Below are 23,980 nucleotides of genomic sequence, written 5' to 3'. Positions count from 1 at the left end.
TAATTTCTAGTTTTTTGTTCCTCAATACTCCAGTCCAAAGTTATTGTATGAGTGAAAAACCTGCGGCTAGATAATTGCAGGAAAAGTTTCACACTGCCTTAGGCGACCAGAATGTTATCAATAAAAAAAATTAAAAAAAAACACAGAATCAATACATCATTGTACCCATCACTTGCAAAGCATTTTCGATGGTCAAATCATCAAGTTTCCGTAAAATAATGCTGAGCTAAACAGCATCTATGCAATCCACGTTTCGTAGCACATTATAGTCATCAGATCCGTCATGTCCTAGAAGTTGTATATGCACTTGTGCTACGGTAGAAGACACAACCCTCGTCACAGCAGACTTCAAACATGGGATAACACAGGTCATAAATGAGCACAACAATACCAGCACATCAAGCACAGGAGTCACAAGTTTCAACAGCAACTGCCACCAAGCGCCAGAGAATAGCCATGAAAAGAAATCCCATTGATGTGGGATTTTATCCTCCGCCATGGCCTGCTGTAAATTCTTCAATGAGTCCATGGCATCTTTGATGTGCGTGTCGTTATCTCCTGGAATGTACGTGCAACAGGAAGTCCCAATGATATGGCACACACCACCTTCTGCTGCAGTCATCAAGTCCAGAACCATCCTGTTTTGCAAGACCATCAGTCTGATAGCCTGAATCTCTCTATTTTGTCCATCGTTGACTTGCAATGAGAGATTCACAAAGGATTGAAAACGATAGTTCAGTGTCTCGATGAAGAGTGATTGTTTTCCAACTCCAATCCAAGGAAAAAGCGCATGAACAACTTTGTCTCCGACGGACCATACTTTATGGTCGTCTGGAACATTCGCACCCTAGACAGGGTCATGAGGGTCAAAGGTTGCAACAGCCCTGCGTTGACGTCCAGAAGAGTTGTGTGCTGTCGTCAGCTGATGATGTTGTATCCTGTAGGTGTGGTCCGTCACCCACACTGGTGCACACACTCCTGTCCAGTTGGCGGGTAGCATCAGACAACTCTTGTGACCACAAAGCCACGATCCGTTCCGAATGAAGTAGGTCCCGTCCGATGGTGCAGCCATGTTGGTAGGAGAGCCCTTACGCCTTGAAATGGCTCTCCCATCCTGGCACTCAGCGGTGATGTCCAAAGCTCCCATCCAGTTTCCTCCTGGAGAGCACTCGCCGTCAATGCATTTGTGGGTCTCATTCTCTTGGATGAAACACGAGTAGTCCATTCCAGGTAGCCTTTTTGTTTAGGCCACTTGTGGCATCTATCGTCCTTCAACAGTCACATTGGGACTAATCCAAATTAGTTCGATCACAGGTTCTTTTCTGTGAGTCCAGGGAGGTAGGGGTAGCGAAACTGACTGTAACAGCACGGAGTTGAAATCCAACTCCTCCCACAGAGGTCATGCATTTTGCTTCGGTGACAGTCATTGTTCTGGCCTCCAGGTGAACTTGCGTGGAGGAAGGGGGGGTTTGGAAAACACAGCATCCCGCCTGTGTGTGGGATCTCACAGTGAAGGTCACACACCGGTACCAATTGTTGGTTTCGTGTAAGTTTCTGGGGTCTCATGACCAGTCCTCAAAGTTCTCATTGTTAGAGATTTGCTCACTCCAACTTATTTTGCAAGAACCACAAGGGAGACAAGCAAGTTCTTTTAGACACCTGCAGGTGGAGAGTCCATTCGTCGCTGTCTGAACAGCGATGATCGAATGAAGTCTGAAAAGTCTCCTTCCTGCAAGGGCATATTTATTAGGAGGAACAGAGTGGGGGTGAGAGTGGACAGGTTTGGTGAACCCCCGGCCTCTGGTAAGATCAGAGCAGGGGGTGTTTTACGATGTTGTGGGAAACAGAACAACTTTGATTGCTTCCTCTGCAGCTGGTCACTCAAGCAGAGGAAGCAACCACTTTACTTTACTACGTTGTGAGAGCAAGACAAGATTGGTTAATCATTATAGTCTACATTCCAACATAATCCTACGATAAAGATAACCTGGAAAACCCTAACACTCATCATGTGACCATCTTTTTCCTCGGTCGACATTGTCACTTGGTCCATTCAGACAAGCCCATAGACCATAGCACGCTCCCCACAACGCAGGAGAGGATCCACCTGGCATGTGGAGCCCCATTGCTACTAGGATGACAGAGACACCGATATTTCCCATTGCCTAGTCAGAGTGCGGATCTTATGGATTCCATTCTTCACCAACATTGGGACACCCCGCCCTAAACGACGAGGCCCCTTTGTAGTCAGACTTCCCCCCCACTCCGAAAATGGGGTACAGCACTCTCTGTAACGTCCAGTGGTTGAGGTGAAACTTCGCTGGGCCTTCCAGCAATGTTCAGTGCAGTGCGGGTAGTCAGCAAGACTTGGAATGGCCCCTCCCACCATGGCTGGCCCAGTTTCTCCTTTTTGATGACGTTTATGTCATCCCAGTCTCCTGCTTTGGAGCAGTTGTTGACCTGTGGGGAAGAAAGATCAGGCGGCAGTAAATTTGCATTTGACACATCTTTCAGTTTGAGTGCTCTGATCATGCTATCTGCCAAGGACTGTTCTTCATCTGTTCTTTGCAACTCTTGTAGTCAATTTTATTGCCCTTTTGAACTGGGCAGATAGGAGTGTTTGCAAGAAGAGTGTCAGGTTCAAAGTACTAACTGAATATCTGTATAAAAGAAAAGGATCAGCAGACAAACACAAGTGAGGCAGAATATTGAGTTTTTCTCGCGAGGAGTGCGTTCAGATTGCTTTCTACAATCTCACTACACTAAAAATCTGTTTACACTCTCGCTCTTTTTATTTGGAACGCCCAACCCACACTGTGAGACGATTAGCCCCTAAGGGTGAGGGGAAGAAGATTGTGGGCTTCGTCTCGTAAGAAAAGAAACAAAAGTAACGCACAAAGTGTTGCGTGCAGATATGGCTATATCAGCAAAACAGTTTAAGCAATATTCTGAGAGATAAAAAGAGAAAGTGATGTTCTTTAAGGAAGATCAGAAGGTTCATGGCGCATGGTTTGACGTGTTGTTTTCACGATCTGTTCTGGTGGACGTCATTTTTCTGCCGAGATGTCAGCAGTATCTTGTTTGACACAACCGTCATCTCGCCCCTGACCCAGCCGTAGTCCTTCTGTTCTGTTCCACAAGATAAGAATAAGCAAGGCAAAGCAGCAAAGATACTGAGCAGTAACATTATGAATAAGTACTCATTAGAGAACGCATGATAACATATATATAAAATTTTTCTAACAAAGAGTTTGAGCACTTCCTAATGATTCCTCCTAACCAAAGACCATTTATGACAGGGGCTATCCCATTTATTGCCTCCTGTTTTATAGGAGACTCTCTGGTCTTGGTCGGATTTGGGCTGGGGGAATGGATGTTAAATCCTGTAGCAAATGGTTCCTTTGATCAGTCAAACAAATGTTGATTAGCCAGGGAAGCGCATAAGCGCGTGCCCTTCCAAACACATACACCACTTCCTCATAGCTTCTTTAGTCATTTTTCAATAATATTCCAATTGTTTACAGCAAAACTTTGAAAAGCTTGAGAAAATTTTAACTTAATGGTATGACGCCACATGTATTAGAGAATCCATATGTCGTAAAGTGTTGTATTTTTACTATCTTTCACTATCTGTCCTACTCCCTCCCTCCTTCTGAGGCTTGGCAACGCCCATGCCTCACACCTCGACAAATCTTTTGGGAGAACGTGTTCTTTACGACATATGATTCTATCACCATTCAATTTGACTTTTTTTTCCAAAACTCTTCTCAATTTCCCAGTTCACACATCTCCTGCATGTGTTACAGGTTCTCCGGGGTTTTTTTTCCTGTAGTTAATTATCAATCCAAAAACAACCTGTTTTTTTTTGTTTTTGTTTTTTCAGCATTTAACTTACTCAAAATCACTCTTTCTTCAAAGTCGCTCAACCAACCTTCCATAGCAGTCACCAACAACTTCAACCATTCAACCTGTATTTTCCTTTCATTCAGGTAATCATTCATCAATGCTCATTTGCATCTCACACACAGTCTGTCTATCACCAATTCATCCAAGCACACAACATTCATATACCATTTTCAACTCAACGTTCCTGATAGAACAATCCACCAATCCAAAAAAAACTCAACACAAAAAAACTGCTGGCAAATTATTTTGAATTTTTCTTTGTTTTTAAATTTAAAGAACTCAATTGCTCAGATTTAGCTCACATATAGAAGTTTGTATAATCTTATAACACAACCAATCAATTATTCCTATTAAATGTAGCATTACAATGTCTTAAATTCACAATTTTGCTTCTTCCAATTCCTGAAAGCATGTTCTGTCGTTTTTTGTTTGTTTGTTTGTTTGTTTTGTTTCCAGTCCGAAAGGCTAATAAAATTGATTGGCAAATGATACAAGATTTACGAGCAATAAATGAAGCAGTGCAGACAAGAGCACCTAATGTACCTGACCCATACACACTTCTAAACACTTTGAAGCCTAACCAGAAGTTTTTAACAGTAATTGATCTTAGCAATGCATTTTTCTCAGTGCCAATTCACCCAGACTCACAGTTTTGGTTTGCGTTTACCTTTAAAGGACGAAGTTATACGTACACCAGATTGCCACAGGGATTTGCTGATAGTCCAACTATTTTCATTCAAGCTATCATGGCCTGTTTGGCTGATTTTCAAATGTCAAACAAAACCCAACTTCTAGTTTATGTAGATGATCTCCTGGTAGCCTCTGAAACTGAAGCTGCTTGCACGGAAGACCTCTTAGCATTGTTACACTATCTCTGCAAAACAGGGAATAAAGTACCGTAATTTCCGGACTATAAATCGCGTTTTTTTTTTTTCATAGTTTGGGTGGGGGGCCGACTTATACTCAGAAGCGACTTATATATGTTTTTTTTCACAAATTTTTACTTGATCATTAAGACATCACCTACTTACAAGTATAGTTGACCACTTCCCATGTTATTTTTAGTATAGTTGATCACTTCACATGCTTTTATATCTTTATCTTGAACATATTCAAAACATAAAAAATAGAGAAATCATCAAATAAAGCAATTAACACTTTAAAGCACCATATCCAAGTCCACTGTCTGCTGTATGTACACTTGCTCCATTTTTGCTCCTCTTATATTTATTATTATTATTTGTTTATTTATCATTTATTCAAATCTCTTATTTATTCATTGTTTGTGCCTTCTTGGTTGTTGTTTTTTGTTGCTTGTATGCATATGTGTACTATCTCACCGAGGGATAGTGGGAACATAATTTCAATCTCTTTGTGTGTCTTGGTATATGAAAAAAATCTACAATAAAGCAGACTTTGACTTTGATAAAACAACCAAATAAACAAAACAAAAAACTACATCTGAAAAAAATTATATTTTCAGACGAAACTGGATGAGCGCTGCAGAAAATGGGTCGAAATACAAAAAGTCCTGCCTCGCTACAAAAACAGATATGCTCAAACCTCATTGAATGAAGTACATAAGCAGACAAGTATATTCACATATTAAATAAATAAAAGAAACATTTTAAGCATATAATTATACCTACACACCAAATCAATAAAGAAGACATAACTAGACATTTTTGATAAGTGGTGATGAGAAAGGTTTTTATAACTTTATGATCTAATATATTTCTGAGGACTTTGAAATAACAAATGACTTTTGATATATTGCCTAAATAGCTTAATGACCCTTAAGGAACTGTGGAATGCATGCCTGATGTTTTTTCTCTGAATCATGGACACGGCCAGAGTCGTCTTGACCGTTGAGTACTTGATTGTATCTTATGTTTTGACTAATGCTAGACGCCAGTTTTTGATTACTACTGAACGCTCTGCACAGAGGGAAATAGTTTGCCTAACAAAGAAAAGATACTGAGGTATGACATGTCCAAGATTGGAGAAGATTGTTCACAGGAAGGTCACGTGGAGATAAAACCAGCAGGTGCCAGAAGGAGCCACCCGAGAACTCGGCCAAAGATGATCGCCAAGGCCGAGAGACGGGATGGAAGACAACAGCCACCTCCACACACACACACACACACACACACCAACAGCCCCCCACCAACACACCGAATCGCCCATAACCAGCACCACTCCCATGGAAGCAGACTCTCCTTCGAACTTGCCCCACCCCGAAGACTCATCGCCCATCAATCCCGGCCCACAATGTGCTACTGAATATAAAACTGATCTAACAACCTTGGACGTTGCTTTTTCTGAATGGAGACTTTCCGCTCTTGAAGGGCCCAGCGCTGTATTGTACTTTCCTGAAAACAGAGCTTTTTGAACAAGAATTGTGATTGAACTCAACCAATCTGTCTAAGTCTAATTTCTGCTTCAGTGTCTTTGCATTTTCCTAAATCTGAAGAAATCAAACAAGCATGCAGTGAGTAAATTGGACAACAGGTGATTGGCAAAGGCTTTTGGCGCGAGGCGCAGATAACGCGCTCCCTAAATTGTGGACAGAATCCAACAGCGCGCTCTAAATTTCACCGTTGGCCGTGACTCATCAACTGGGTGGGCTTAAGAAAAATGGCACCAAAAAGAAACTCATATTCTGCAGGTTACAAACTTCAAGTTGTAAAATATGCAGCTGAAAACAGTAATCAAGCAGCAGAAAGAAAGTTTGGAAAACCGTGATGTACCAAGGGATTACTATTTAAAGTGACGTCAGTGGCACGGCGCGGCGGTTGTTTACATAAAGGACAAACGTACCCACTAAAGGGAAATGTGCTTTCGGCAATTTGCAAACATATTTTTAAGGTTGTGTTAAACTTATAATCATATTAATATAATATCTAGTATTGGAGTGCTTGTGTGGATTGGTGGGTGGCGAAGAATGTGCAGGCAAACTGCATGAACTTGTTTTCTTCGAAGTGTTGTGGAATAGGCTCAGACAGCGAGTACCGGACGAGAACACCTCAAGGTCGGTGAGAAACGAGAACAACAGCACGTCTATGTGGTCGGGCTTCGCGGGGAAAACCCAACCACCAGACCAGCGACGCCTAGACGGGGAGGAGATGGCCATCGACCAATCATCTCACAATATTTTGCATGCTTTAATATTCATATTGTGTTTCTTCAAAACTGGGCAACTCGGAAGAACGTGTTGTCTTTTGGTGGTCACAAAAACGCACGAGTTTTAGTGTGAGGGACCCGGGACCCAGGCCTGTATTAGTGCGCTTTGTCAGGAATAAACAATTGGTAAATTTGGTCTGATTGATCTACTGGTCTTCTCTTTGACAGAACAAACTCGCAAAATTGTTAGGTGCGCCAGTGTGTGGATTAGGACATAGCAATTTATGTGTTAAGTGTTGATCGCACATTCACCCAATGTGTCATTACGTATCAAAAGGAACCTGCAAAGCGTCCCCCCTCATCACCACACTCATTGTAGCCAGGCCCGCGGAACCTCTAGCTACCATCTGGGCCCCGGGACCATCACCCCAAGTCCTTGAAACTTGACTGTCCACCACACACACTCGGCAACACAAACAAAAATCATCGCACTCCTGTCAGTGAGCTTATAGCCCGGCTGACAGTGGACATTTGTACACACAAAAACAGACATCAAGTATCAAAATAAAAACAGTCATAAAATGAATCCTGGCGCCCGCGGATCATGTCCTGAAAACCACGTCATCAACAAGTTCATCATAAAAACCAAAAGGGCAAGGGTTAACATATTCTTGTAAATCCATCACAAACTTTCCACGAACGCAATCGACAACCTGCAAAAATGAAAACAAGTTACGCAAGCAACGCGCAATCCGCTCCTTGGCTGGTGGCTGATGCTACAAAAAAATCAAGTCACACAGAAAAACAAAGCAGAGCGTGCTATTGTCGCAAACACGTTCAAGCGTCAAACAATTGGTCACTGTCCACCTAGTCCGTCATCCCGTCGGGTGAGCTCAAAGTCGTCACACGTCAAATCGTCCAAAGTCTTGCTGTTCGATACTAGTTCTGTCTTGTCTGACCATATCACTGAAATGGGCCTTCTCCATCACACCGTTTTGTGGTCGATAGTGCCCCTGATTGATCATTGAGCCATGGTTCCGGTCAGAACTCATCACTTACCAGTTCCAGACCCTCCAGTCTGTACCACCCCTTCAGGTGAGAGGAATTTTATCCTCAATTGCAAACACATCACCCCAACTTCAGACCTCTCTGGCCAATCATACTGCGCACACACAGTCATAGATGATCACATGCGCACGCACCCATCCACACATTCGCAGACACACACATCCGTCTCTATCACTCAACTCTCCTCCCACACTAAGCAAAGTTAGTATGTTAGTGTGCAGGCAAACATTGACTCCTAATAGTAACTCTTCACATTTGGACATACTTGTCAACATGACCTATTGTAAAATCTCCAATTCAATTTTCCATAAACTCGCCCATCAGATTCATCGCAAATTGTCATATATGTCTATCTGGGGGGGGGACGACTGTGGGACCCGCGTGTCAGGGGAGCCTCCATAACCTCAGATTGCTCCTACAAACTCGATCTCTATTAATTATCCTAATTAAATTCAATAAAGATGGGTCCGACTATTCCCTCTGGATTTTTACGTCATCATTTGGCTCTCCCCCTTTTTCCTGTTGTCTAGCTCAAATATGTTTCTCAGTCTGCTTCTCTTTATTGCCCCTCTTGGCGAGTCTCACTCCCCCCTTTTTCTCTTCCTAAAAATCCTGCCTGTCACACCATCCAGCACCTCTCCCTGCTTCCTTAAATCGTCACCTATTTCCACTCCTTTCATCCACTCCCTCGCGCGGTCTGCCCCCCACTGCAAAGCTGCAGCTCCACACAGGGAGCGCCAAGCCCTCTCCCTAGAATGGGCAGTTTTTAATGTAATTTACGTCATTGCTGTCCAGATCTTCTATCCTCAATCTCCCTTGCTGTCAATCCCTGTTAAAATGCCAAAATGCCCCTGTTCCTCTTGACTGAATCCACTTTAGTCCAAATGTCCTATTCTAAAATGTATCTAACTCGACTTCTACTTCTTAAGCCTGACGAGCCAAAATATCAGATCTCGCTCTTGTTTCTTACCGTTTTAGCCTTTGTTTTATCCAAATCTGTTCAATCTCTGACTATGATGCTTTTCTCTGTAGCTCTATGCACAATTTTTATCAAATCTCCTCAGTTCTGTCAAACTCAGTGCACAATGAAACTCTTGTCCACCTTGACCCAAGCTCCACCCAGTTTGGTAACGCCATAGCAAGGAGTGCGATTTGGCCGTCGGACACTTCTTTTGCAGGACCTCACACTCTCAAGTTGGTGTTCTTTTGTGGTTGCTTTAGAGCCAACCCATCCATCACTCTCGAATGAGTCCATTGTTCAAATGAGTCCATTTTCGTCATTGTGAGTTCCTCCGCTTCTCACTGTCTTTTCTCGTCCCCGAGGATATTGTCTTTCCTCCAGGGTGTACTTGCCCCCTCCAAGCACAACAACAGTCTTTCTTTGTCCTTGCCAAAGGTTAAAGGTGCCTCAAAGCCAGGCACCGTTTTGTAGTCGTCCACGGCTGCAGGCGGAGTCTCGGGATCGAGTTTCAGGGATCCTGGCACTGAGAGTGACAGACTGGGACATCAAACTTGTAAGACTATTTCCAAATGTAGCTGCTGCCATCAATTCACTAGTAACGTTTGTTTACCAAATGTCAAATTCTCCTAGTATCAGCGATCTCATCTTTATATTGTAAGTCCTGCAACTCATCCTATTTCCGAGCCACGTTTATTCTATAGTTCCAATTTAGTGCGACAGTACATTGTGTCTTCAGTATCATTATTCAAAATTAACTCATCGAGGTCTGCGTTCTACATCTTGCCCTGATCTATGTCTTGACCTCTCAAACGTTATTACCTGTGTCATGCTTGCTCAAAAATGTGCCTTAGAAAATGGTGCTGTGAATGTCCAATCTCCCCGATCAAATTGGATCCCGCTTCTCAGCTCTTCTTTCTCGTGCTCCTGTTAGCCTGCAATTGTCCAAATCAAAAATGTTATTTTCTTTCAACTGTCTTTCTTTTGAACCTCTAAATCGCTCGTGTTGCTAACCTAACCTAACCTTAAAGAAAGGACAAACAGATTACTCCCAATAGCTCCTCATTATTTACGAGTTAGCCCCCCTTTCTTGAACATTCTCTGATCCATGCCGTCTGATCCTCCTCACACGCCTGCACCCACACAGGGTGTGCACATAAATGCACACACCGAGCGCGCACACAACCGCACGTACACACACACACGCATCCGCACGCACGCACGCACGCACGCCAATACACAAAGCGCGCACACAGAGCTCAGACGAACGACGACAGACTGACACAAATTTTACAGAGATTACGCACGAACACAGAACACACAGACAAAGGGATTCGAATCCATCTCTCATGTAGCTTCTTTGCCATTTTCTATCAGTCAATACCACTCACAATTTGCGCTTCCACATCAGCATATACATTCCTTCAATCTCACTGCTTCAAACATTCACTGAGAAACTCACACTGTCCCTGCCCCGCCCATAGCACCCCCCGTGCGAGGGGGGGTCGCGGCATCAATGTTGACTGGTTACAGGCTGGCCATTTCCTGCAACAATCATGATGCCGGCCCACCGCCCGCACGAGGATAGCACAGGCCCACGCGCACAGCCCAGACCCGCGACGACGCACGAGTGCAGGCACGCTCATCAGTCTCAACCTCTCAAAGGGCAGGCCAACTTTGCTGTTGCGCCCTTCATCATGTTCACATTCGACATCTTTCAATGTCTTCTACACAACATTTGTTGTCTCTTATTCTCATCCTATCAAGCCACCGTTCTAGTAACTTTCTGTCACACGCCTTATTTTCTCTACTGCCACACCTTGCTCATCTTAGTTTCTCTAACCAACTTAAACACACCATTGTCCACTTCTCAATTTCCCTATTATCGCTCAAAAGCCTCCTAAACATTCTCCTTTACTGATTTCTTCCATAGAACACACATCTCACTCACACACACTCATATACACACCCACTCAGGAGGATCCTCTGCACGCACACACACTCTCCCCCCAATTTGGTTCATTTTGGATATTTTGGCGGTCTGATCTCTCACAGGAGGAACTGTTACCACCAGATATTTTTTGAGGAGGCCTCACTTCCCCTCGGGGATCTCTAAAAAAACCCAGCTATTTGAATACGATCGTCACCGCACCCTTGCCCGCCACGACGAAGCACTAGGTCCCTGACCTATCCGTAGTACGCGTAAGTCCCTGACTTTACCGTACACGTTACACACGTAAGTTCCAAACTTATTCACCATATGTATCTTAACTTCATGCAGACCTTATTTGATCTGAACGACAGTCTCCTCTTAAATTTCCTCTTTCAATTTGCAGCATTTCGACTTATAGTAACAGGTATTCTGCTTACCTTATCGGAGATGAGCTCAGGGTTGAGGAGACGTCGTACCAGCTCAACGTTGTGCGCTTATTCCAAACGGTTCACCGACCGGGAGACAGTGTCCCTGACACTGTCCGGTGTCTTGGCTAAAGACCACGAGTTGTCAATTACCCTTCTCTTGACATCACGTCCACGGTCACCAAGAAATTGTTAGGTTACAGATTTTAGTTATTGATCTGACTCCAAATTGCGACCAACACTTAACACATAAATTGCTATGTCCTAATCCACACACTGGCATACCCAACAATTTTGCGAGTTCGTTCTGTCAAAGAGAAGACCAGTAGATCAATCAGACCAAATTTACCAATTGTTTATTCCTGACAAAGCGCACTAATACAGGCCTGGGTCCCGGGTCCCTCACACTAAAACTCGTGCGTTTTTGTGACCACCAAAAGACGACACATTCTTCCGGGTTGCCCAGTTTTGAAGAAACACAATATGAATATTAAATCATGCAAAATATTGTGAGATGATTGGTCGATAGCCATCTCCTCCCCGTCTAGGTGTCGCTGGTCTGGAGGTTGGGTTTTCCCCGCGAAGCCCGACCACATAGACGTGCCGTTGTTCTCGTTTCTCACCAACCTTGAGGTGTTCTCGTCCGGTACTCGCTGTCTGGGCCTATTCTACAACACTTCGAAGAAAACAAGTTCATGCAGTTTGCCTGCACATTCTTTGCCACCCACCAATCCACACGAGCACTCCAATACTAGATATTAATATGATTATAAGTTTAACACAACCTTAAAAAATATGTTTGCAAACTCCCGAAAGCACATTTCCCTTTAGAACTCACTCCCGCGAAACCGGACCCGCGGCCGCCATTGGAGTTCCTCCCGGCGCCATCAGCTCCGTGGCCGCCATCAGACTTCGCTCCGGCGACGCCGGACCCGCGGCCGCCATCAGACTCGCGGCCACCATCGGGCCTCACCCCGGCGTCACTGGACCCACGGCCGTCGTCGAACTTCTTGCCAGCAACGCCGAACTTTGAGCCAGCTGCGCCAAACCAGGGATCGTCCCTGGTTCCACTACCACTGCTGCGGCGCGTGTGACTCTTGCCGCTGCATGCGGTTCCGACTCTCCGTTTGCCTGAGTGCGGTTCGGTTCCCCAAGTCGCCGCCCGAGTGCGGTTCGGTTCCCCTAGTTGTTTGTTTTTTGGGACGTCGGGAGCCGTCCCTTGTGGGGGGGGGGGAATTCTGTCACGACTCGTCCCCGATCGTGTCATAGTTTTGTTTGTGTGTCTGTGTGCTCGCCCCTCCCCTCCTGTGTGCCCATGATCAGTGATTATTACCACCTGCCTCTCGTTACCTGTCGTGTATATAAGTCCTGTCTGCCCCTCACTCCCTGTCGGATCGTCGATGTCGTCACGTTTGCTGTCCTTGTGGTTCCTGTCGGTCAGTCTGTCATGTTTTTAGTTTGCCAGTTCTCGTCTGTTTCCCTCGAGGCCTCGTTCCACTTCCCTTTTCCATCAATAAACCCTGGTCCAAGCTGCACTTGGTCGTCCTGCTCTATACTCCACCCCTGAACGTGACAACTTTCCTGAAAACAGAGCTGTCTGAACAAGAATTGTGATTGAACTCAACCAACCTGTGTAAGTCTAATTTGTGCTTCAGTGTCTTAGCATTTTCCTAAATCTGAAGAAATCAAACGAGCACGCAGTGAGTAAATTGGATAACAGGTCATTGACAATGGCTTTTGCCGTGAGGCGCAGATAAATTGTGGACAAAATCCAACAATTCCATTGCTGGGAAACGATGTAAACTGGGTTTTGTGCGTATTGCTACAAAATTTGACAACACAAACCTCCACCATCGTGGAACAGATGTTTAAACACCAATTTGTAAACTTAATGAAGCTTATATGTGACTTATTGGAGACAAAACACCTGGAAAATGTGTGGTTCTCCGCGCTATCAATCGGTAAACAATGGGTGGAGTCCGATCATCTACATCATGGTACCACGTGATCCAGAATGGAGCGGTTCATCACAGGGGCAGGGAAGATCGAGAAATACACACAAATTGACTGCGTTTGGCTCACGAATGCAATTTCAAATTCTATAATGTTTGGATACAGGTGAATATAATCGAATATTGAGTGTTTTTTAGAGCATGTTACAGGTGCCTTTACATACGCTTTAAACTAAGAATATGATGACGTAAGCAAGTACATGGAGTATCAAAAGAACAAACAAAAACATGGTAAGTGGTGAGTACAAACTTTGCATAGTCAGGGAACATTAATAAATTGATGTCACAGCCAAAAGCTCACATAATTCCGTACAAAATGACAAAATTGAAAGAATGATGAATGGGTGGTGTGTGACAGTAGGCGAAGTGGATGTATGTGCAAGAATGGTTTACAGGAAGGATGCTTGGAGATAAAACCGGTAGAGGTGCCAGAGGAAGAGCGGCAGGAGGAAAACAACCAAGAACCCGGCCAAAGGTGATCGCCAAGGCCGAAAGACGGGATGGAAAACAACAGCCCCCACACACACCGAATCGCCCATAATCAGCACCCACCCCCACGGAACCAGCTCTCACTGAACCAGCACCCACTCCCATGGAATCAAACTCTCCTGCGAACTTGCCACACCCCCTGACTCATCACCCATCAAACTCGGCCCACACTGGCATATGCAACTGAAGATGACCAAAGAACCTTGAACGTTGCCTTTTTTGAATGGAGACTTTCTGCTCTTGAGCATGGTCGCACGAAAGGCCCAGCGCTGTAATGTACTTTCCTGAAAGCAGAGCTTTCTTAACAAGAATTGTGATTGAACTCAACCAACATGTGTAAGTCTAGATTTTGTTTCGGTGTCTTAGCCTTTTCCTAAAACTGAAGAAAGAAAACAAGCACGCGGTGAGTAAATTGGATAACAGGTGATTGTCTGTGGCTTTTGCCGTGAGTCGCTGATAGCATGCTTCCCAAATTGTGAACCAAATCCAACAAGACCTAATTTAGACGTCTATTTTAGGTCTACACAGACCTAATTTAGACATCTATTTTAGGTCTATAAAATAACCTAAAATAGACATCTATATCAGGTTAGAGAAATAACCACTTCACATGTACGGATCAACAACTTTGAGACTTTAAAATTTTGAAATATGATCATATTTTATGTTTTTAATTTAGACGTCTATTTTAGGCCTATACATAGACCAACTATAGACGTCTAAATTAGGTCTATACATAGACCAGACGTCTAATAGACGTCTAAGGCTTACAGGGAATGTGTGTGAGTGTGTACATACTTAAAATGATCTAGCGTTGGACTGTGGTATGGAAAATCACTATTTACTACTACACAATCAGCAAGGCATAAGGGGTTTGATGCTGCGAGTCGCGGTGTTTTACCAACGCTTTTTGACGTTATCGTGAGATATATATTGTACGTGGCGTGACCGGTTTAATGAAGAAGAGCCCTTTTTTTTCTTTAAATGCACCGATGGCCGTATTTCTTTTGTCTTTTTTTACTTAGTGTACCACTATAAAATTCAAAAATGTCACGTTTTTGTTGGTGCAAATGTTTTATTTATTGCATATGTTTTGTGTTATTCGGGCCAATAAATTCAATTTCTCTACAGACACCATGTTATTTGTGTCATAACATATGACACAAATGACCCCCCCCCCAAAAAAAAGAAAAATGACCCCGCCCCCTCCAAAAAAGGTGTCCTCTTTTTCAGAAACCCAACTCTGGTCACCCCACTTAAACCTGCTTCTGTTTGTGTGTTCCGTGCACATTCACTCGCCCCTTGTGTCCCTTCCTCCGTCAATGCGCGACCTTCCTTTGTTGGGAAAACAAAGATTGCTCAGGCATCTGTATGGAGGAAGAAGAAAAGCCACAGCGGAGGGCGTGTCTGGACGCCAGCTATGAAGTCAAGCTTGACTGACCTGATGGACGAGAATTAAAACGATACCGTAGGCTGCAACAAAAGTATCTGCCCCCCCTCCCCCATTGTGCTCGTCGAGGCCTTTGCACCATTTCGCCCGGTAACGTGTGTGTGTGTGTGTGTGTGCGCGTGTGTGTGGGTGTGTGTGTTTAAAGAGGAGCTGATATTTCCCGTCTATCCTGCTTCGCCGGCACTCGTGCCAGTCGCTCACCCATAATGTTTCCGCAACCACAAAGCCAATAATGGCGCAGTCCTGTCTAATGCAGGAGGGGCTGGCTTCAGACAAGGCGCCATTAGTGCTGCTAAATAAGTCAAGAGGCTGGAGTTTCTGCTCCAGAACCAAATAGTGCTCTCAGTTGAACCCCCACGGATGCATGGCTTTTCTAACTACACTTTTGAGTTTCCATCCATCTATCGTATCTATCGAGTCCAAAACAAGAAGGAGTTCAGCTTCGGCATTTGCTTAACCCGCTCGCATATTGATTCTTAATAGCCGTCGGCACTCTTATTTCAACAGTGTTTGTAATATCCATCCATTTTTTAGGATGTTGTCTCCATCATTGTCACACGTGACCTTCGAGAGAGACAGGTTACACACTGCCTCGAACTGGTTGCCAGCCAACGACAGGGCATGTACGGGCCTACATACAATGCAGAGTCTTGGGTGAACTCGTGCCAAGTTGTCCAAAAAATATGATTTGCACTCAAGTCGGTGTCAAATCTGTCAAATCGTCTGTTTGGTCTGTCTTTTTACATAGCAAAAGTATTTGTTCTCGGGTGACTTCAGTCAGTGAAAGGGTTAAGCAGCCTGACTTGGCATGCGGGCTGCAGGCGCGCCGGCCGGCCTCCCTCGGCAGCCCACTCCGCCCACCCGGTCTGCACTTTGCTGTGCTTTCTGCGGAGGTGCAGGGGGCCTCGCCTCGCAACCTCTTACTCACCACCGCGTTAGTACTCATATAAACGAAGGAGTTTGGAATTCCCGTTTGCCCCGTGATTTTGGACCGAAACACAAGATATTTTTTGCATATCATTATAGTCTTTCCACCACCGGCTGGTTGCCGAGAGGCGGAGGCACATTTTGATCTTTCTTCCGCCTACTCAAGTTGGGACGCCGACGCTGCCATGTCATGAAGGTAAGAAAGCAGGCAGGGGAAGAGGAAAGCAATAGTTATTGTATAGTTACGTCTTTATGTCCAATCTTTATTTTTATTTTCTTCGAAATCACAGAAGCTGCACGGTGAGATAGTTCACCGCCTCGTCCCGTTCAAATTAGCGTACGTTCCGGCCGGGAAGATTGCCAAATTACTAAAATCTGCTATTTCGGTTTTATTCTAAGTGAAATTTACCGTTATTACATGAGGTGACCGGTAGTTAAACGCTAGGTTATGATATAATTTAAATTTAGCTAAAGAATCGATTTGTGGAAAACATTCTCGTTTACATTTCGTTGTGTTGACAGTAAAGTAACAGGAAGTGTTCGTCATCACGTCATTTATGCGTCATTATTTCAAGGTGACTAATTTACGGCAGGTATTTTTAGTATGCAACATTTCAAAACGGCCGCCGTAATTCCGGGCGGATTCACTTTTACTTGACGTGGATGGAAAATGTCCACGGAAACTATGCGTTGTTTTTTGCGCCGTCATCACTTTGCATTGTCACGTAGAAAGAGGAGCCTAAGTGGCGGGTTTTGTTTGGCACGCTGTAATTTTGCCTCCGCTTTTCACACCTTTTTTTACTTGTGCAGGGCCAGTCCCCTTTGTTCTGTCAACGTTTGTTGTCATTTTGGACAATTTAATTAAATAAAATACATTTTTATTTGCCAAGTTTGAGCATGCCAAACAAGGAATTTGACCCCGGTACATCTCGTTCTCTGTACAACATTTAGGTAGCTAACAACATTCAGGACAACATGTGCTAAAATTGACAATTATTCTCAAACATCCCCTGATCTTAAACCTTTAATAGTTGCTACGTCCATTTAACAAGATGTACAATCCCCAAATAAGCACATAGTATGCTCCTGTGTATAAAATTGATTTTGTTTCATTTTTTGACCTCCCCATGTCCTACGTCTGGCCTAATGCTTTTTGCCCAAGTGTTCCCAATTAAATGTCTGGTTGTGTTGTTCCCCAACAGGAACAAACCTGCACATAGAATTGAAGTTGCTGTTTGGATCTTTTTTTTCTGCACTGTTGCCTAGAGAGCTTTGCCCCTGTCTTTTTTTTTTTTTTTTTTTCATTATTATCAACTGGAGCGCCGAACGCCAGCATGCAGACCTCCTCGCTGCGCCGGCAGGTGAAAAACGTGGTCAACAACTACACGGAGGCGGAGATCAAGGTGCGCGAGGCTACCTCCAACGACCCGTGGGGCGCCTCCAGCACGCTGATGGCCGAGATCGCCGACCTCACCTACAACATGGTGGCCTTCACCGAGGTCATGGGCATAATCTGGAGGCGGCTCAATGACCACGGCAAGAACTGGCGCCACGTTTATAAGGCGCTCACCCTGCTGGACTACCTAATCAAGGCAGGCTCAGTGCGTGTGGGCCAGGAGTGCCGGGACAACATCTATTCCATCCAGACGCTCAAGGACTTCCAGTACGTAGACCGCGACGGAGAGGACCAGGGCATCCACATACGCGAGAAGGCCAAGAAACTGGTGGCTCTACTGAAGGACCCAGAGAAGCTTAAGAAGGATCGGGCCCAGGCTTCCAAGACCAGGTCGCGCATGGTGAAGCTCTACGGCGAATATGGGGAGCTGCCTCCTCCGTACCCGGCCACCCACGCCGCGCACTACGAGACGTCCGAGTCCAGAAGTTCGCCCTCGTCTCTCCAATGTGAGTAGCCGGAGGAAGCGCACCTCGTCTGTCTTTTTCGAGCCGACAAACATCGCTCTGACGTGTGACAAAAAGCAGGCCCACGGATTTGAGGAGGCCGCTCATAGAAAGTTGCGCGTGGTGTATGACTGGTCGCGCCTTCAAAAGTTTCTCGTTGCGTTTTCAGCCACGTTCCCATTTTGCCCTTCCCCGACTGGCACACTTGAGACTTCTTGTCATACTCCCATGTACAGTCACGTCAGCTGATCTGTCAAAGTCACGAGGATCCCGCCCACCCCTCGCATGCACACACGCATCCAAAACCAGGCAAACCGGTACGAGCGTCGTACATACTGCCGCTTATTTTGAAAGCAACGTTTCCTGTTGCAAATCTTCAAAATTACACAGTGGCACTGTTGTCTTGACAAAACAGTGTGGCATTACTATTTATAGCGGATGGTGTTAGCAGGTTGCTGTCATATGTTGTTATTACCAATTTTGGAGTGATTTTTTTTCGGTGGGGGGCGTATAGAATGATTTACTGTGTTCAGTGAAAACGAAACCTAGAGCAACAGTGGTGCTTTTACTTTGGGCCTAGCACCAGGAAGGCGTGGCAGCAGAAACACGCGGCCGCTCAAGCTGGGAAGCCCCCGCTCGCGTGTCCCGGCAAAGCAAATGCCCGTTCTTTCACTTATTTGGTTACTCATGGTCCAACCCATAATAATGAATAAATCATCTGCTCGAGCCCGTCTGCTGCCCTGCTCTTTGCAAACCCGCCCTGAGGATTTGTGCTATTGCCGCAGTCGCCCATCCATCTTCCTTGCCCTCCCCAGAAACCAAACTCCTTGCACAGGCACAGCATTGTTCTCATTGCGGGCCCGCTGACCAAGCAAGCAATGGTAACAAAGATCCCAAGCAAGGAGCGCCGGCCGATCAATTAATATTCGGAGCCAGCACCGGCGCCTTTCTGACCCGAGAACGCAAGCAAAGAGTTTTGTTTCTGTCTCTCAATGTTTTTGGTGCTTGCCCAAACACTCAGTCCCCTCTTCTCTGCACCGCTCTCCTTCCTCCAGCCTCCTTTTCCTTACCTCGGCTGGCGCCCGACTTGGAGCAAGCTCGGCCGACCACCACAGGCGAGGAGGAGCTGCAGCTGCAGCTGGCCCTGGCCATGAGCCGCGAGGAGAGTGAAAAGGTAAGCCAGCCCCTTAACACAAGACAAAGTGCATTGCGGCAAAGTGTGAAGTGGATTCAGGCGGGCAGGCACTGTACGTACCTTTTGCCACAATGTGGCTTCCTGTCACTTGACATTTTGCATTTTGTTGTCCACTTGGGTGCCGCCACTTTTTTTCATGCCATGTTTGCTAGGGTCGCCCAATACAAACTCCACTGAGTTTGTATCATGATCACAATTTTGGTGACCATGGTCAAACAACAACAATAGGGTTTGTTGGCAGTCTTGTTGCAAATCTCAACAAGTATTCTCAGCGAGTCATCTTCCAAAGACATGGACAAATATCAAGCGTGCCGGCGGAGCGAGTCCCGTGCACAGAAGAAAGTCCCGAAACTATGTAACGGCGCCTGCCGGCCAAATGTTTCCGGGTTATCGAGCCGCGGCCCGCCCCCCCACCTTAGGAAGGGAACGGTCAGTCGGTTGGACGGTCGTTTGAACGAACGAATGAACGAACAAATGTCCTCAGCTTGGTGTTCCTGTCACTAACCGTTGCTCCCCTTGACCCCAGCCCACCACAACAACGGTGGTTCTCGACGAAAAGACGGCAATGCAGATCGCGGTGAGCCTGAGCAAAGAGGCCAAGAAGGTAGAGCGCTTCTATGGGGCCAGGGATAAGAAGGAAATCCTCCTCTTAGTAGCTACATGGACAAGCGTATTGAGGCATGCTCATCAAGGAGGCCTTAGCTGACCCTGACCAAATTCTTGCTTCTTGAGACCATTCCATGAAGCTGTCGAAAGAGGAAAAGCTAATCTAGCTGCCACAACAACCCCAATTTAGCCTCCATTTGTAAATGTCCCAATACAATTGTCCATCTAGCCTACTTTGCTACTATTGGCTAACTTTCTCCCCAGGTTTTTATTGAACAAAGCTCTCAATCTGCTCTTCTCGATGGTGTGAGTTGAGGAATTTGAGGTGGCACACGGTTGTTAACAGACGCCTTTGTTCTTCTTGACCCTCCGGCAGTCTTTCAAGCGGCCACCTACAACGCTGGAGATAGATGAGGACTCTCAACTCAAGTTAGCGATGAGCATGAGCAAGGAAGCGCACCAACAGGTGTCTTGGCCAGACGACAAATCGCCTTTGATAGAAATGGTGTTCTTTAGGGGCGGCACATTGAACAATAAAATGTACATATCTCAGTCAAAAATTCATCAATAAGTGGTGACGATCCGATTGCGCGTGTCGACAGGAGCAACTTGGTCGCCAAGGAGACGACTCGATGCTCAAGAAAGCTTTGGAGGAGAGCAAACGCGAGATGGCGTCTAAAGGCGGGGTATGAAACTTTGGGGTATGCGAGAGCATTTGGGGGGGGGTCAGATCAGCACATCAATTTAGTTGATGGCAGTCTGGTTTGCTCTAATATGTGTCAACTACAATATGCAAAAATATACTTGGGAATTTTTTTGTTCATTTCGTCAGACTGCCTTCATGGACCTGGTCGATGTTTTTGCCGCACCCAAAGAGCCTCCTCCAAAGGAAAAAGTGTGGCCTAGAAGCGCGGGTGTCACGGAGCCCTCGGGTGAGTGTTGGAGCGTCATATGCTCAAGGCTTGCCTCCGACAAGCTCAAGACGACACATCCATTCACAAGCAGAGAAATAATGTAGAGTTCTAAGCAGGCAACGGCGTAGATGTCGCTTTAGTGTGCCGCTTATGGAATATGTTATAAAAAGTGACATGACTGGCACTTTTAAAGATGAAAGCGGCGGCTCGCCGAGAGTAGCCGACGCGGCCTGGAGGATAATGCCCGCCTCCGCCAGCCCTCCTCCGCCCTGGGAGCCCAGCCCGCCGTCCGGCAACCCTTGGGATCCCCCGGTCGCCGCCAACCCGTGGGCCTCAGGTGGGTGTACATGGCTCACAGCCGAGTGAGGATCATTGCGTTGTTTTTTTTACATGTGGCATTCACCCATTGACGTCAGTCTCGTTTGGAGATGTGCGCTCTCGAAAATGATGGATGTTTCAATGTTTCAGGATCATTGGCAGCCGATCCCTTTACGACAGCCAAAAAGTCTCTCCGAGCTGTGAGCCCCTCAGGTAATGATGACAGTCGGACATGTTGTCCCGATACTTGTGCCCAATCCAAGCGCTTCTTTTAGACGACGACTTGTTTGACGTGGCCATGGACGGAGGTATGGCCAATGGGCGGAGGGCGGGCAGCCCCGACATGTTTGACATGTCCAAGCTCGTTAAGAGCCTGGCGGAGCCCCAGCCTCGTATGTCGCACACCCCCGATTCGTTCCTGGGCCCCGCTGCCGCCTCTCTGGTGGACCTGGATGCGCTGATTCCTGCCAACCCCCAAGCCAACCTCAACCCTTTCCTAGCAGGTAGGCTGAGTGCTTTGAATGGAGACGACAGCGTTGACATGAGATCTGCTCTGAACTCTTGAATGTCTGCGTGTCAAATAATGCTGTGAATTATATTCCCAAGAGAAAAGGGGACTTTTGTTTGCTGCTGTTTTGGTCAGCAACAGGATTCAAATGGGGCGGGCTGTCAAGAATAGCCTCAATGAATTGAATTGGGATACAGCTACGGCTACAGAAGCAAAGTCGTTCCGAGAAGGTTGAACGATCATGCCTCTGCTTTTTAGGTGGGGGCCCTTCCACCATCGTCAACCCGTTCGATGCGGAACCGGTCCGACACACTCTGGGTCAAATGGGCTCGGCCATGACACGGCCTTCCCTCCCCTACAGCGCCTCCCTGCCCCTGGCCGGCAGCCAGCAGCCAGCCAGCCTGCCGTCGTCCTTCAGCCACCCTGACCAGAGCGGCCTAGAGCTGCCCCAGCCTCTGTTGCCCTTCTCCACGGGCGCCGCTCTGGCCTCACAGCCCGCGTTGAACAATCAGAACCCTTTCCTCTGAGGAACCATTCAACGTGTCATAAAAAAGGAAATGAAACTACACCGAGCTCCAAGGAATCAAGTGAAACCCCCTTTTTTTTTTCCCGACAAGTTAATGGTGTGCTAACAGGTTGGAAAGGAAAACTCCTTTTTGAGCATTTGCTAATTGGACTCAAATGGGTTCTGTTGCCTTTGTGAAGTTAACAATCCTGTCGCACACTCAACTGTTTTGTGTCACCGCCACCACCTGCTGCTGCTGATGCTGCTCTTCACCATAGACTCAAGCAGCACCGTTCGAAAAGCACCCGTGGCTTTTACAACTGGAAGATAATGCAATGCAGTTTGGGCGGGAAGAAAGCGCTTTTAATTTTAGGCTTAACATGACCTTAGTAGAGTGTGTTAGGTTACGGATTTTAGTTATTGATCTGACTCCAAATTGCGATCAACACTTAACACATAAATTGCTATGTCCTATTCCACACACTGGCGCACCTAACAATTTTGAGAGTTCGTTCTGTCAAAGAGAAGACCAGTAGATCAATCAGACCAAATTTACCAATTGTTTATTCCTGACAAATCACACTAATACAGGCCTGGGTCCCGGGTCCCTCACACTAAAACTCGTGCGTTTTTGTGACCACCAAAAGACGACATTCTTCCGGGTTGCCCAGTTTTAAAGAAACACAATATGAACATTAAAGCATGCAAAATATTGTGAGATGATTGGTCGATTGCCATCTCCTCCCCGTCCAGGTGTCGCTGAGGTCAGGCGGTTGGGTTTTCCCCTCGAAGCCCGGCCACATAGACGTGCTGTTGTTCTTGTTCCTCACCGACCTTGAGGTGGTCTCCTCCGGTACTCCCTATCCGGGCCTATTCCACAACACTTCGAAGAAAACAAGTTCATGCAGTTTGCCTGCACATTCTTCGGCCCCCACCAATCCACACGAGCACTCCAATCCTAGATATTAATATGATTATAAGTTTAACACAACCTTAAAAAATATGTTTGCAAACTCCCGAAAGCACATTTCCCTTTAAGTGCAATGGAAGCGCTCCATTGGTTGCTTCGACTTGTGTAGCCAGCAGTATTTCAAATCTGAAATACGCCCCCTTAAAAATAGATAATAATCTGTGGGGAAAATAAACACCTTCAAATAAATGCCTGCTTTTCCCTTTCCCATGTCAGTTTACAGCCGCTTCCATTAAAGATTAAATGGCTGGGCTCATTTTAAATTCCTGCTTTGTTAAGCAATATTCGTGTCATGTCAAACTCTTTTTTTTAGGCATAACTGAATTCAAGTGTGGAGACTTGACTGGACGTTGTAATAAATTCCACTTCCTGCGAACAGAAATGTTGGCATTGTCAAAGCCTCCCCAATCTTGATTCCCTGCATGCCCTTTAAAGTCAAAGTCTGCTTTATTGTCAATTTCTTCACGTCAAGACACTGTTAGGTTACGGATTCTAGTTATTGATCTGACTCCAAATTGCGATCAACACTTAACACATAAATTGCTATGTCCTAATCCACACACTGGCGCACCTAACAATTTTGCGAGTTCGTTCTGTCAAAGAGAAGACCAGTAGATCAATTAGACCAAATTTACCAATTATTTATTCCTGACAAAGCGCACTAATACAGGCCTGGGTCCCGGGTCCCTCACACTAAAACTCGTGCGTTTTTGTGACCACCAAAAGACGACACATTCTTCCGGGTTGCCCAGTTTTATAGAAACACAATATGAA

General features: G+C 45.8%; 1 protein-coding gene and 1 long non-coding RNA gene across 5 annotated transcripts; one reads left to right on the top strand and one right to left on the bottom strand.

Moving 5' to 3' along the window:
• On the bottom strand, nucleotides 1-14,084 carry LOC137841041 (uncharacterized). Of its 3 annotated transcripts, XR_011088364.1 has the most exons (4): nucleotides 10,080-11,024; nucleotides 9,878-9,990; nucleotides 6,211-6,278; nucleotides 1-3,129 (listed from the first exon to the last, which is right to left on the bottom strand). It is a non-coding gene; the product is annotated as an uncharacterized lncRNA (long non-coding RNA). The 3 variants fall into 3 exon arrangements; XR_011088363.1 differs by having other exon boundaries at nucleotides 1-6,278; nucleotides 10,080-11,017; XR_011088362.1 differs by having other exon boundaries at nucleotides 1-9,990; nucleotides 10,080-14,084.
• Nucleotides 14,085-16,203: 2,119 nt separating this feature from the next.
• On the top strand, nucleotides 16,204-23,588 carry epn3a (epsin 3a). Of its 2 annotated transcripts, XM_049744691.2 has the most exons (11): nucleotides 16,205-16,487; nucleotides 17,494-18,193; nucleotides 19,246-19,364; nucleotides 19,912-19,989; nucleotides 20,368-20,457; nucleotides 20,594-20,677; nucleotides 20,824-20,923; nucleotides 21,099-21,242; nucleotides 21,374-21,436; nucleotides 21,499-21,726; nucleotides 21,990-23,588. In XM_049744691.2, the coding sequence occupies exons 2-11, from the start codon at nucleotides 17,626-17,628 to the stop codon at nucleotides 22,256-22,258; spliced, it is 1,743 nt and encodes a 580-aa protein (XP_049600648.1). In that variant the 5' UTR covers nucleotides 16,205-16,487; nucleotides 17,494-17,625; the 3' UTR covers nucleotides 22,259-23,588. The 2 variants fall into 2 exon arrangements, with proteins under 2 accessions (XP_049600650.1, XP_049600648.1); XM_049744693.2 differs by lacking the exon at nucleotides 19,912-19,989 and having other exon boundaries at nucleotides 16,204-16,487.
• Nucleotides 23,589-23,980: the final 392 nt, after the last annotated feature.

The sequence above is a fragment of the Syngnathus scovelli genome, chromosome 16 (assembly GCF_024217435.2).
Source record: "Syngnathus scovelli strain Florida chromosome 16, RoL_Ssco_1.2, whole genome shotgun sequence".
NCBI lineage: Eukaryota > Metazoa > Chordata > Actinopteri > Syngnathiformes > Syngnathidae > Syngnathus > Syngnathus scovelli.
Note: the sequence above shows the minus strand (reverse complement) of the source record. Positions and strands in the feature narration are given on the sequence as shown.